The sequence below is a fragment of the Corvus moneduloides genome, chromosome 17, assembly GCF_009650955.1.
Source record: "Corvus moneduloides isolate bCorMon1 chromosome 17, bCorMon1.pri, whole genome shotgun sequence".
NCBI lineage: Eukaryota > Metazoa > Chordata > Aves > Passeriformes > Corvidae > Corvus > Corvus moneduloides.
In genome coordinates this window covers 490,430-504,347 of record NC_045492.1, presented here as the reverse complement: position 1 = coordinate 504,347, position 13,918 = coordinate 490,430, and the positions used below count along the sequence as shown (strand labels likewise).

The 13,918-nt window shown below is 45.4% G+C and overlaps 1 protein-coding gene across 4 annotated transcripts in view; it reads left to right on the top strand.

Annotated features, from left to right (window-relative positions):
* Nucleotides 1-13,918, top strand: part of NDRG3 (NDRG family member 3) — a 64,721-nt gene that overhangs the window by 32,105 nt on the left and 18,698 nt on the right. For all 4 annotated transcript variants that reach the window (XM_032126729.1, XM_032126733.1, XM_032126732.1 and 1 more), the window contains one exon: nt 2,778-2,813. In XM_032126729.1, the coding sequence (XP_031982620.1) occupies nt 2,778-2,813 (36 nt within the window). The remainder of the gene's footprint in view (nt 1-2,777; nt 2,814-13,918) is intronic.

Sequence of the window (13,918 nt, the reverse complement as noted above, 5' to 3'; positions counted from 1 at the left end):
CTCATGATTCTCCTGGGATTTTCTATGTTTGAATTCAGCTGGGTAGATTGCCCTTGCTTCAGTCAGCTGACCTAAGTAGGAGGCATTGAAGCATGCCAAATCAACGTGTTTTTCACTTTATAAGTTTCCACTGTTTCTGTCAAGTATTGCCGGGTCAGCCCCGTCCAGTGGTGTGGTGTCAGTTGTGGTTCAAATGCTCACCCAAACAGAACACCCAGTGGTGTTAACCATTGCACAGAAAGGCACACAGAGAGTAGCTACTTGCTTTCCTTGAGTCAGTGTTAAAGTTACAGGACGTATATAGTATCTCAGTAGGGAGAAATATGAAGGGTGGCTCCAGAACCATCCTCAGTACTGTATGGGAAGAGAAGTATGCTGTGGCTCTCCTTTTCACACTTTGTTTTAACAAAAGGAGGGCCTCAGGGAGCAGCCACCTCCAAGGTCTGGCCCTTATTAAGGCTTTGAAGCTTGAGAGAATACATGTGTGCTTTTTAGACATAGTTTATGGAGCATGAGGGTGTGGCACAATAACCTGTTATTCTGTGCAACTATCAGAGTCCAAAATCTATTGAACTGGCAGTTCACTAAGGTTTTTACAGACCAGCCCACTTTAGACATAGGAGTTTGAGCCAGCATGGATTAATGGCCAGAAATAGCACAGTAAAACTCTTAAGGTGCTAATGAGTGTGTGCTTATGAACTCTTCACATACAAAGGCTGCTGTACACAGAGAAGGAGCTCTGGTTTCTCAAACTCTGAAACCAGTGGAATTACCTGGGAAGTGGAAATGGGTCATATCTTGTTCACTTGTCTGAATGGTAGATAGTGCCACTGTGGACCACTGAGTCCTGGCTTTGTTTTGTCTCAAATCAGCAAAAAGTTACAAGCTTGACTTTTAAAGAATACGAACACTGTTTTGTTTTTGTGTAACTTAAGCCTAATATCAAGTGCAGGGAAGTAAAATACGTAATGTTTGTTCACCTCATTCAGGCTCACTAAAATGCAGTGACTTTATACTGGGGAAGTAAAGAAACTTCAAATGTTCCCATTTAGTTGAAAGAGAGAGAAAAAGAGAGTATTGCCTGATCAGAACAAGTGTCCCAGTGACACTTTATTATTCTGGCACCTTTGATTCCTGTTATTTCAGCCTCAGTGAAAAGGTTACTGAAGTGCCAGAGCCAGATTCAGGAGATGAAACAGGCAGCCCTTAGGCTGGGTTGAGTCAGCCCAGCCAGCTCTGTGCTTTGAGGTGCAGCCATGGCACCTTCAGAGGCCTGAAAAACTTGCCTTAAAGTTTCTCAAGTTAAGACAACGAATAAATGGTTTAAAGTCAAATTTTCGGTGTGTTAAAGTCAAGTATGTGAGAGTCAGGGCATGTCAGCTTATTTTGCCTCATGGTATACCTTGACGACAAGCAGCCCAATTCAGAGCCTCATTCCTTGCTTTGTGTCATTTCCTCCCCACTCGCTTGGGGAATCTCAGACGTTACCAAGTACAAATTCAGATCACCTTCTTTTTTACTTAGCATGCACCATCCAAATCCAGTGCTGGGTACAGAAGTTTCTCCTTGCTCCATAGAGAAATGGGTGACTGAACTGACCTGCTTCACAAGCTGGTGGTAGTGTCAGAAATCTCAATTAATTTCAGGGTCTCTGAAATAAGAGGAGACTGCTTTTTATTTTCTTTTCCCCAGTCCTGAGGATGTAGTGGGTTTTGCTATGTCCTGCTCCAAACATTGCCACAGTTCAATACTTAACACAGAGGAGGAAAGAGGGGAATGGATTCTTAAAACAGATTTGCAGATACCTCAACTTAAATGTCTCAAAGTGCAGAATGTAGGTAGCAACCCTTGTTCTTGCTAACAAGGCAAAGGGAGGAAGACATGGCCATGTGTTCACACATGGAGAGGAATGAGGGTGCTCAGCCAGAAGAAATGTTTGGAGTGTTTCTGTTGTCCATATGTGATCCTAGTTTTCTCCTAGTACTTTTAGTACTAAGGTGCTATGCCTAAAACACAAAAGCTAGAATGCTATCTCAAGTGGTTTGCTCAGCCTTTTGCTGACAGCTCTCAGTGATGTAACCTACTGTGTGGTCAGAGACAGTGTTTCACAAAGCTCATGGGCACACAGACAAGTTCCTGCAGACTTTCCAACCTGCAGGATGCCAAGTGGGTGCTGTTACTGACTGTGTTCACCTGCATGCATGGGGTCACGTTCTGGGAAGAGTCAGTGGTGAGCTGCTGCGTGCAGTTCCCATGCACTTGGGTTTCAGGAGCTTGCAGGTCCCTGTGTCTGTCACGAAATGATCCCATGCCTGCAGCAGTGGCTGCACAGGAGCTGACTGCATGGCTTGTTTTCTTGCACGCAGTACGTGAGATCCCAGGAGTAGTCCTTTAGGATTTTTGCATCCAAATTGTTAATGGACACCAGGAGTAGACAAAACCCATACCCATATGCAGCCCTGCTGTGGCCAATGTCCTTCCTATGTGCATCTGTCCCTGCTTGAACACTCTCAGCTGTGCACACAAGTACTCACTTCCCTTAGCTGGTAGCCTCCTTACAGCCCTATAACCTTGGTGTATAGGAATGGGCAGTTCTTGCATGGGGTTTGCTTGTACGGATCTTGCGTTTTGATGCTTACCTGACTGCAGCCAGTCTTGACTGTGCTAAAACAGAGGTCTCTATGGGAAACTTTCATGCTGTTGTTGGGGGTGTTTTGGGGCATTGTGCTGATTTCCTTTTTTCTTTTTTTTTCTCTTTTCCTGTTTTTTGTTAACAGAATGCAGCTCGCAACTTCCAGGACTTCGACTGTCAGGTAAGACCATGTGTGGGAGACAAGGATCGGTTGGGAATTCCCCGTAGCTCAGCAGTAATGTTGAGAGATGGAAAAAAAATCTGTATTTTAATTTTAGCTCCTATTAAGGTTTAATCAATAAGAGCTGGAATATGTCCAGTGACAGAAATTGCCCTTCACCCTTTCATGCTGAGCACCGTGAAAGTTCTGAGTTCTAAGGTGCAGACTGCTCTGCTGAGGCTACACAACATCTTGCAGGTTGGCTGGTCTCCTGAAAAACAGTTTCTTGGAAAAATGCAGTATGCTGAAGAACTGCAGCTCTTTCATGTCCCATCTGGCTGAGAAAGGAGGAGCTTGCATGTTCTACCTGTTTGTCTTGAGAGGAGATGGAAATGACAAAGCTGCCCCAGATACAGCATGCTGCTTTGCTTGGGCCTGTTTTGACACAGCCATGGTTGTTTTCCAGGAGTTTATTGATGGTACAGAGATGAGCCCAATGGCTCTGGTTGCCATAGGAATAATCCTTTTGTAGAAGTGATTGCTCCACCAGCATCCAAGACAGAGGACACGCTCTGTGATTGGCAGAGCACAGCACTGAGATTCTGTGGGGCATTTTGTGAAGCACAGGCTCATTTCCTGTATCAGGTTATCCTGCTGCCTTTTCACGGAGTATGTGGGCATGCAGGTAGTGGCTGTTGTTTCTCTCTAGCATTCGCAGGCTTCTGTCTTTAGTGCTCTGCTCGACACAGGGCAGGTCATACAGCGCTGCTGACAGGGGCTGGCAACATCATGTGATAAATTTAATAGAAGTCTGTTGATGTAGGTGATTCCAGAAAACCATTTGCAAGCCTGTGCACAACAGCAACATAGTAAATACAGTCCTATGAAGGTAGTCTGTATTTTTTCCTTCTCTTATTATGAGACACTGATACTGTCCACCTTATGTGGGCAGGCACATGTCACTGTACTGCTTTAACTCAATTAATTGTGAGTTTTGGTATCTTAAAGCCTACAAGTATAAAAATCACTACTCTTATCACATTATAACTTTAGTGTCTGATCTGGAAAGCAGCAATAGTGTTAAGCAATGCTTTTTCTTTTGAAATAAAAGTAGATAATGGGTTTAAAACACTTTCCTGTACCATCATGTCTCCATCTATCTGTATCTTCTCTGTTACCTTTAGAGGTAAAGTGTGCTCCCATGTGAGATGAGTAGTGGGTAAAAATAGGTGCAATGCCTTTGAGTAAGTGTTAGACAGCAGACGCACTTCCTGCTGTGGTCTGTGTTCCAGGACTGGGAAGAATATAACTATATTGTGTATTGGCCTCTGCTGTCAGTCCTCTACTGACCCACCAAAGCTCTGGGCATGCCCATGCCCTGCCTGGCTGTGAGCAGCATGGTCTTGGGAGCCGGAGCAGAGTGGGAAGGTGGGGAGGACGCCCTGTCACAGAGCTCTGTGTGGCTGCTGCCTTTTGGCTCTACACTTCCCCTCAACAAGCAAAGCCTCTTTGCATCTTTCTTTAAACAAAGCCCCAGATCTGAAGCTGGGCAAGCCCCACAGAAACCTGGCACTGCAGCCACCAGCCTGCACGCTCAGCATGTCCCAGAGCTGTGGTTGTCCTCTCCAAGGCTGAGCTTTGGGAAAAGCTGAGTGGTCTGCAGCCAGGGAGAGGTGCTCTGGGGACTACTAGGCTAGGAAGGACAGGCTTGTTGCTTCTCTGCTTTGCTGTAGATCACCAGTGAGCTGGTGGCCATGGCAACAGTTGGGCAGGAGGCAAGATGTTCTTTCCAGGAAACCATGTAATTCATGTAGAATACTTCTTTTTAGCAAGATGTTAACGTGGTGTCTCTCATGACTGTAAATATTGTCCCAGCCTCACCTTCCTCCAGCATCTCTCCCTACAAGGTGTAGTTTCAGGATACACCTGGCTTGACGCTCCCCCGCATAATACTTCGAAAATACCCCAAGGGCTGGTTTAAATCTCTGAAATCTTCCAGAGAGGATGGATCGTGTGTTGGGTCCTTGGGTTTTCTGTCTCAGTTGCTAGTACCAGGAACAGTGCTTACACTTGGAGACTGAGCTCATATCCTGTGAAAAATTACTGCTGCTTTTGAATCTGGCAAAGCACATCTGGCTGCCACATCCAGGCCTCTGTGGTGTGACTTCACCAGTGTTGGAGGAATTTGAAGTGAAGAAGGTTGCCAGGGCTTTCAGAGGAAGGAAGATCCTCTTGTGTAGAGAAAGACTTAAAAGCACTGGGGCTGGGGCAGTGGTTTAATTTGTCCTAAGTTTCACAGGGAGGAAGAGCCTTAGGGAGGATCTCAGCTTGACAAGAACAGGCACAAACCGGCCACAAATTGATGAAGATTGATAACTGGAAGATGGTCTCCAGTTACAGTGCAGTAAAGTTCTCAATCAGCTTCCAATAGCAGCAATATCTGCAAGGGACCTGGTGGGTTTTAAGGCAAAAAGTAAAGGATTTGTGAGGTGGATTTTATTATCTTGTACAGTGTAGTGTTTGCAATATGAGACCATGGCATCAGTGAAGCAAGACCTACATTTCAGACCTTTTTATTTTTCTAATAGTTAAAAAAAGCTGTTTTAAATGGAGTTAAAGCTGTGGCTTTGACTGGGGCTGACCACATTCTGAGCTGTGCTTGCAGGGCTGCAGGTAGTGGGGTGAAGGAAGAGGGTGGTGAGGGAAAGGTGAGCCTCTGTCAGCATTGTTGATAACCCTGTTGGCAGTGCAGGTCCAGTTTGAGCTCCCCAGTAAAAGACATTGATATATTGGAACAAGTCCTGTTTTATTTCTGTGTCTGTGTTATTCTGTGCCCTTGGCCATGAGGTCATTTGCTGTAAGTCCATCCCAGAATTTCACAGAGTATGCTGAGTTGGAAGGGACCCACAAGGATCATCAAGTCCAACTCTTAAGTGAATGGTCTGTATTGAACCCACCATCTCTGGTGTTATTAGCACCATGCTGTAACCAACTGAATAAAGCTCAGGGTCCCAGCTCCTGCCAGTATTGACTGATGTCCCTGCCCTAGCTTTTCTGTGGATACAGCCAGAGTAATAGCCACCCTCAGTGTTATTTCTGTGGTGCCTCTAGACCTCCCTCTGGCTGAAATCTGGAGGTTCAAAATATTCTCTGCAGCTGGGCCATGCTTATGAATGGGAGTAGTGTTTAGTTTAATCCCATCTCAGGAGCATGTCATTAGCAGTGTCACTGACTCTAGGAGGTGTGTAGGGCCAGGCACACAGGTTCCCCACACTGTTTTCTGAATAGCTTTGGCATGTGTTACTTTTCAAGATAACATGTATATTTAAGGTTTGTAAGATCTTTCCTTTGGTGAAAAGGGGTGATGCCATTGTGAATTTCTATTCATTTCCCCATGTGTTTGGTTTTATTTTTGAGTAACTTGCCAGGATCACATCTGGGCAAAGCCAACAGCACAAGTTTCTGCTTCTTCCTGCTTCTGAAATTTGATACTCTGGGGTGAATGTGTTCGAGGAAGCTTTTTAGCTTTTCTGGTACAGCTGACTTCCAGATACAGCTGTCCTGGTTTTTTAAAACTGTTTGTATGCAAGCAACCAAAGCTAACCCTGATACATAACAGATTGCCTGGGCATCAGTTAAACAACCCTACATAATCTGGTAACTGCAGTGGAGATGAAATGGAGAGCTAGCATGGAGGCTTAGGGGTCTTTATCAGTATGAATTTAGGTTATTCTCAGAGCTAAAAAGTATTAACCTAAATATGAGACCTACATTTTACTTGAAAGCTGTATGAACCCTAATGAAGTCTAGGCTTGGCTTTTCCCAGTGTCCATGGGCAGATGGTCAAATAAATGGTCTGGGATGCTGATGGACAGATGGTGTGGTGATCTGTGCTGTTAATAGAGCTGTGCCTGTGCTTTTATTATTGTCTGCAGACTCTCTGCAGCTTTCAGAAGTAGGTGTTCCGTCTCAGCCTACATCTCTCCCCTCTTTTCCAGATGATTTGCTTTAAATAGAAATGAAGGAATATGATGATATATTTTCAAAACTGTCCAACTAAACCTGTGTTATGTTTCAGTCTGACATAAGCTGGCATTTGATCTGAAGAGTTGATTTGATCATTTGAGCTGACACTTCCCCTCTGCTGCCTCCCACCAACGGGAAGGCAGAGAAGTGTTTGGCTTTCAGCACACACTGTGCAGAAGCGGGCCTGGGGTGTGGAGATCGTCTGGGATTTGGCTGAGTATTTGCAGAAAGCTCTCAAGGAGGAGGAGGTGGGAATAAGTAAATCCAGGACATGCAGGGTTCATCTCAAACAGAAAGGACAAGGCATGCATAAACCCTTGGAGGAAAGAAATTAAGCTGCCTCGTATAAAAATGTGCTGTCTTGTGGGCATTTGTTGGGGTTTAGGATTCTTTTTGCTTTTGTTTCTTTCTCTTTAGGAATTCTCTCCCATATGTTCCTAAGGAACAATTATGACTGGGTACTTAAGAGAGACAAAAGAAAGTTGTCACAGCTCAGGGGAGGGGTGCAGCTGGCTACTCTCTTCACCTGGGGGTTTCTCTGGGAAGAGTGGACATATGGTGAGATTTGGGTTGGGTGAAAGGGTTAGGTGCAGCTCCTCGCTCTCTTGCTCTCTGAGCTTCGAAGGAGGACGGTCGGAGCTGCTGCTTGGGGGGTGGAATTTGGTGCTGCCGCCGGAGCCCAGCCCGGTCCTGCTTCTTCTGCTGTGGGTGAGCCTTTGCTCGTGAGAGCAGCCACTTAACTGGGACCTTATTAACACCCTACCTCACTAAAAAAAAGGACTTTCACCATCTGCTGGGGTGCCTCAGGGGAAAACCCTCGGATGCAGAGCCCTTTCCCCCTCCCAGGGAGCCTTTCCCTGCCCTGCTCCAGAGCCCGGCCGCTGCTACCCCACCCCGCCAGGATGTTTTTGCCACTGCTTGCTACACTGTAGCTCTGCACCCCCTGCCCTGCTGGATGCCCCATGCCCCCTGGTTCCAGCTACAGCTGCGGAGTTTCTGCTCCCTCTTGCTTGCTGCCCGGGGTGAGCCCGCCCTGCCGTTCCAGCCGCTGCTCAGAGGTTCCTGCTGCAGCCCATGGTCGCCATTCAGCCCGGCCACCATTGCTGTGTGGTCTCTGAGCTGGCGCCACAGCGCCCCCTGCAGGCGCGGGGGAATCCCCGCAGCCGCCCTGCCCGGCCGGGAGCCACCAGCGCCCCTGGCGGCCGCGAGCGGAGCTGCACCGAGGGGAAAGGGCCTGCGGCCGGGAGAGGCCGGCCCTGGGCTCTGCTGCTGCTCGTTGGTGCTGCCGGCGCTGCTGTTTGTGTGCCTTGGCACCCACACACACACCAGCAAAGAGCTGCTGCTCCTTCTCCCGTAGCTCTGCCTGAAAGCCCCTTAATTTCAAAGTGATCATAATTTGGAGGGAAGGAGGTCACATTTTCCATTCCATTCCCACCTCCTGTGGCCCACACACCTGTCTTTCAAACCAAGACACATTAATGGAAAATGTGGAGTTACTCAGTTGCTTGTGCCCAGAGTAAAACACAGCACAATGTTTGCAGAGTTAATGACAGACCTCCATAAGGAATTTCTTGTCACTTACTGAAAGTGTCACTTTTCCATAAGCCCATGTTTGTACTGATTCTGTTTTGGAGAAGTTCTTCTACAAGTATGTAAACTTAAAAGTAGCTTGAAGCTTTTTTAATCTGCATTTTTGAAAGTTTGCTTATCCTTGCCTAGTCTCTTTGCTTTATTTTTACTTGCTTTGCAGTCAGAGAGGGTGTGTGCTGCTGAGAGGTTATTGACATATTCCATTGTGTGCATTTGCTGATGTTGGAGAGGTTAAATTGAAACTGTGGGGTTTTTTAAGATTTTTTTTTAAGACAGCTTGTGAGTGCTACCCAGTGGCATTGAATACAAGATGTTTTAAGGCGTCTTCTATTTACCGTGATGAAATAAAATAGAATGTTGGCACTTTTGAGGAAGGGTTTGCTTTCTCGTGTGAATAATGGGAACTGTTCTGACCCATATTGAAATATTTTGTCTGGCATATTGAGGACCATTGTTCCTCTGATTTGTACAACGAATTCTTTTGTTCAAAGTCCTAGAGTGAAATTAATTAGAACACAGAAGATATTTTGATCTAGAAAGCAAGTCTATTTAATACCTGCTAGATTAAAGCTGCTCCTAATCTTATTAAAACTAGCATCACCACTAAAGTACTGGTTTTGACTTCTGACATCACAGCAAAAAGCACTGTACAGATAAAAATTATTAAAACAGAATTTTATTTTGGCCTCTTTTTTTGCATTATTTTTGTTCCTTGGGAAGCTTTCCTCCCAGCTGGTTTTCTATCTAAAAGCTCACTTTTCTGTAAAACTGCAGTGTTGAGTTCTGGAAAGTTTTAGCTAGCTGGACTTAGACTGAAACATGACTCTTATTTCTAAATGTATGTGCACAGTCCTTCCCTGGGGTTTAATTAAACATTAGTTTTGCTTTCTGTATTCTGTGACAACAGTGTGCCAAAGGGGTGATTATGCATTTGTAATACTTGAAGTTCCTGTACTTTTTATGTTCTTTTGAGTTTTTAGAGCAAAGCAAATGTATGTGCTTCAGGTTGAGCTGTTTTCATCCATTAGGCAGCACCCATTAATGGTATTTCACAGCAATTAATGAGTAACCAGGTTTAACTCAATGCAGTGGTAGATCCCAGGGATGTGGAAAGTTTGGAGATGCAGAACACAGCCTTGCATTCTCTTCTTTAAGAGATTTTAGGATGTTCATTGTCTTCAGCAAGGTACTGAAATGCAGTTTGGGACATCATATTAGTAGGAAGACTGTCCTTGGCCCTTGGCTTACCTGCCCGGTTCCTTGAGGAATTAAGGTGATCTGAGGTCTAGCAGTCACACAAACTATTTCAGACTCACCTGTGTATTAGCACATTCAGATCTCCCTTGCGCGGGCCTCAGGTTTACAAAGGCTGTGTGTCTGCAGGTGGTGGCACCTTTAGTCCACTGCCCAGGGGATGGGAGGGCTAGAGGTTCTCTGTTCTGTGTGCAGTCTGTGGGGAAGGCTGCAGTCTCAGGCTGCTGTCTCAAAACAGCAATGCAGAGTGCCCCCCTGCCAGCCTTGGGCAGAGCAGAGCTCCTCTGCTATGGTTTAATTCACCCTGAACTATTATAGATCTAGGCAGGTCCAGTTTCCTGCCTTAGATGGGGAGGAGGGTATCTACTCTCAGAGTGGGAGTAAGAAGCACCTTGTATTCCTCAGTCTGTGCTGGGTGCCTTGATCATGACAGTGGATACGAGACTGGAGTGCAAGAAAGTTGTGGTTTTAACTGCTTTTTGTAGTACATGGGCAGGGCAGGAGATGGAAAAGTGCATCTTGCTACATCCCAGACATGTTGTCATGAATTGCTTACTGGTTTCAGCATTACGTGGTTGTAGGGGTTCATGATTTCCGCTTTGGGAGCGCAAACCCAGCCTGTCAGCCATGCTGGTGTTGTAGCTCTCTTGACTGAGTTTCTTTGACTGCAGAGCCAGTGTTTGTTCTCTGGCAGGATCTGTGTTTGGAAGCGACTTGCCAGTTCTTGCTGGCTGACACTGAGCATTAGCAAGGGTCACAGAGAGGCACTGGGTCCATCCTTCACCATCTCCTGCCTTTGGAACAGGCACACACAAATGCTTGTTTGTATATACAGCAACAGCAGCACCTCTGTCTCCTGATGCTTTTGAGTTTGTGTAAGCAGATTGCATATCTCATTCTTCTGCTCCTCTCAATTCTCACCCTGAATTTCTCTTATTTAAGACTTAATCCAATTACACAGAGTACCAGAAACCATTGCCTGCCTGCATAGATCATATAGTGTTTTCTATTAATAAGTTTCTGTTCTGTATAGAAATGAATAATTTACTTCAAGATGTTGCTTTAAATCTGATTTTGATTTGCTTCCCATGCAGCCATCTCCTTCAGCTCTACTATCTGCAAAATAATTTTGCACTGGGAAGGAGCTGGGAAGCACTCAGCTACCAGCTGCCTTAAGGTTGGCAGTATTATAATGGTAAGAATTACCAGGTGGTGATGTTTTAGAGTCTTACACTATTTTTTTTCTTATTTTACAGGCATAGTTTATGGTATTGTTTTAATAATGTGTAGAAATTTGAGGGCAGATGTTGCCGAGAGCAAGACAATGGAGTCTCTGCTTTAATCTCTCCATAGTTAATAGCTGGGATAGGCTGCCCCAGGAGCATGATGCAGTTGTTTTTCACCTTTGCTAAAATGGCAAAGATGACGTAAATAGGTGTAGCCACAGAGTCAGTGAAAAGGGGGAAGGCCTGCCCTGAGTAATCTGCATCTCCTCCACCTTACAGCAAAGTGGCAGAGGCAGTTTTCTTTGCCTTAGGTGAACCAGGAGCTGCATGTCCTTAAGTTGAAAGGTTTTTTTGGGGATGTTTCTAGCCCTATGCTACTACAGACATTCAGCAAGCTTGAGCAGAGTGCAAGCAACTATATGCCATGCTGCTCTGTGTTCTCCCACGCTTTAATGTTAAAAAAGAAAATTGAAGGGATTTCACAGATGTGTTCTTTATTGCCAGTTTCCAAATTAAATAAATCCCAATTTTTCTAAGGAATTAATTTTGATCTTTGAGCAGCTGCACATTGGTAGTAAAACTCATCTGGTAATGCCAAAAAAAAGAACTTAATAAATTAGTCATGAAAAGCACTGGTAATACAAATTCTAGTCATTAATCATTCCCACTGTGAAACAAATGGTTTCTTCAGCCTTTAATAACTTTTAAAACTTAAGCACTGGATCACACTGTGACCTGGGTCTGTGGAAGCATGGCTGGAATTTGGACTGCTACCTCTGCTGCCTGTGAGTTTCTGGAGCTCAAGGCATTTAGCAGCTCTGGAGCTGCCTTTGGATGCCTCACTCCTTCACTCAGAATGTTTTTTCTCAATATGGGAAATTTTTGGTGGTGTTAAGGAAACTTCTCTGTCCAACTCTCCCGGAGCTACTCTGACAATCACTCTTGTACCACCTGAACTGGGACCAAGTCCCTGGCAGCTCACATCCCACACACAGTCTGAGTGGGTTTCTTACTGGCTCTACCCCGTGTTTTCCATAGCAGAGTCACAGACGTCCAGATCCCTAAGATAATTTAATCATGGTGCAACAACTAAATAACAAAGCAACAAAATAAGAGCTCGAGCTGATGCCTCCAAAGAGGGACCCCAAGTGCAAGGGAAGTCTGAGGGTCCTCAGCTGCTGCACTGTCTGAGTGTGGGTTCCCTCGCTGGGCCTCAGGTCCTTGAGTCCTTTGTTTTGCAAAGGGTCTTCAGTTCATGGCCTCTTGTCACAGGCTTGGGCTCCTGGCTCTCCAGAGCTCAACCTGCAGCTCCACTGCAGCTGCACCTGAAGCTACTGGCACTGAATGGATTCTTTAACAGGTGGCACCTGTCAGTGGCACTGTCATTTTTTCCTCTCTGGCCAAAGGCAGAAGGTGGCAGTCAGAAATTTGAACCTTTGGCCACATGCCTACTTCTTTCCATAATCAGTCCTGCCATAGATGAAGGCTTTGGCAGCCAGAGTTGGGTGTGGGTTTTCCTCCTTAGTTTGAGAAGCATTCAGAAATGTTAAGAGCAAATAGAATAATGTCCCAGCCTTGTCTGCAAATCCCCAGCAAGGAATGCCTTCCAGCAGTTCTTGTTTGAGTTTGATCTCAGATATTTCAAAGCTTCTGTTGGGTTGTGTTGTGTCACCTTCCAGTATCTGAGCCACTGTGGTTCACACACGCTTCTGAAGTGCAGGGCTCTTTGATCAAGAGCAGAGATTCTCAGGAGCTGGCACCATATAGATGATATCAAAAATCACAGGGCTTTCAGAGATGGTCAGTAGCAGTGGTGGTCTTTCTCTGGCCACTACTTGTTTTCCTGCCCAAGCTCTACCTGAAGGTGTCTCTTAACAGTACAGCTAAAGCAAGGCAGTGCCTCTGCCACCACATGTGCACTTGCACTGCTCACTTTCCATCTTGATGAGAGATCCTGTGACTGCAGGGCCAGTTGCTTTGTTTTCCTAATGTAGTGGGACAGTGAACCCAAGCCTGCACTCCTGCTTACAGATTTCCCTAAGACCATCAGCTCAATGGACATGCGGCAGGGCAGAGGGACAGGAGAAGGACTCTTTCCAGTGGCACTTCATCATCAAGTCAGCCAGTCTAAGTTGCATCCATTACATGGTAACAACACTGCATTTTAGCCATAAACTTCTGTGGAGCAGCAGGTTAAGAAGCCCCAGAGCATGAGAAGCCATCATTGACGTGATTCTGAGGGCAGAGAAATGTGTTCTGTGACTTCCAAGAGCTGTTCTGCGATGGGAACCATAATGTATTCCAGATCAACATCCTTGGGGAAAAGGAAAAAACTAACCAGCAAACCACAGAAAGCTTCATTAGTTTTGCACTCAAAGTTCAGAACAAAACCTGCACAGAAATAGAGAAGACTGTTGAAAATAAACTGAGCAGAGAGCAAATGCCCACCATCCATCACAGCAGAGACAAGGAATGGTGCCAGAAAGCCAGCATGACTAACAGAAGGGCAGGGAGGCAATTGTAAACAAAGCATTTTTCAAAAAGCTAGAGAAAATGGAAGAGGTTATAAACTCTAGCAGATTAAATATATGAACAGAACAAAGCAGACAGAGGGGTTTTTTGAGAGATGATTTGCAAAGGGGAATAAAACAACTGTCGTGTTTCAGACCTGTCAAAATGGAACCTGGAAGGAAGGCTTAGGGCTAGTCATAGCAGAAAAACTCAACATAATTTTTGGCACAGAGCAACTCACAGAGAGTACTGTGCTGGAATACTCTTTGTGGGGAGTCAGCACAGACCCTGCCTTCACCCAGTGCCTGCTGCAGAGGCTCTACAAAAATAATATTTATGCATTTGTAGCAGGTTGCCAGAACTGGAAGTATCAATCCAGGAGTTTTAAATAAGTTTAAATATTTGAGGTGCTAAGTGAGAGGTTACGCTCCTCTATTGAAGCTGCCATGGTGCCCAGTGATTCACCTGTCAGACATTTTATAAGACAGGTCAGAATTCAGAGGAATTCTGGGAATTCAC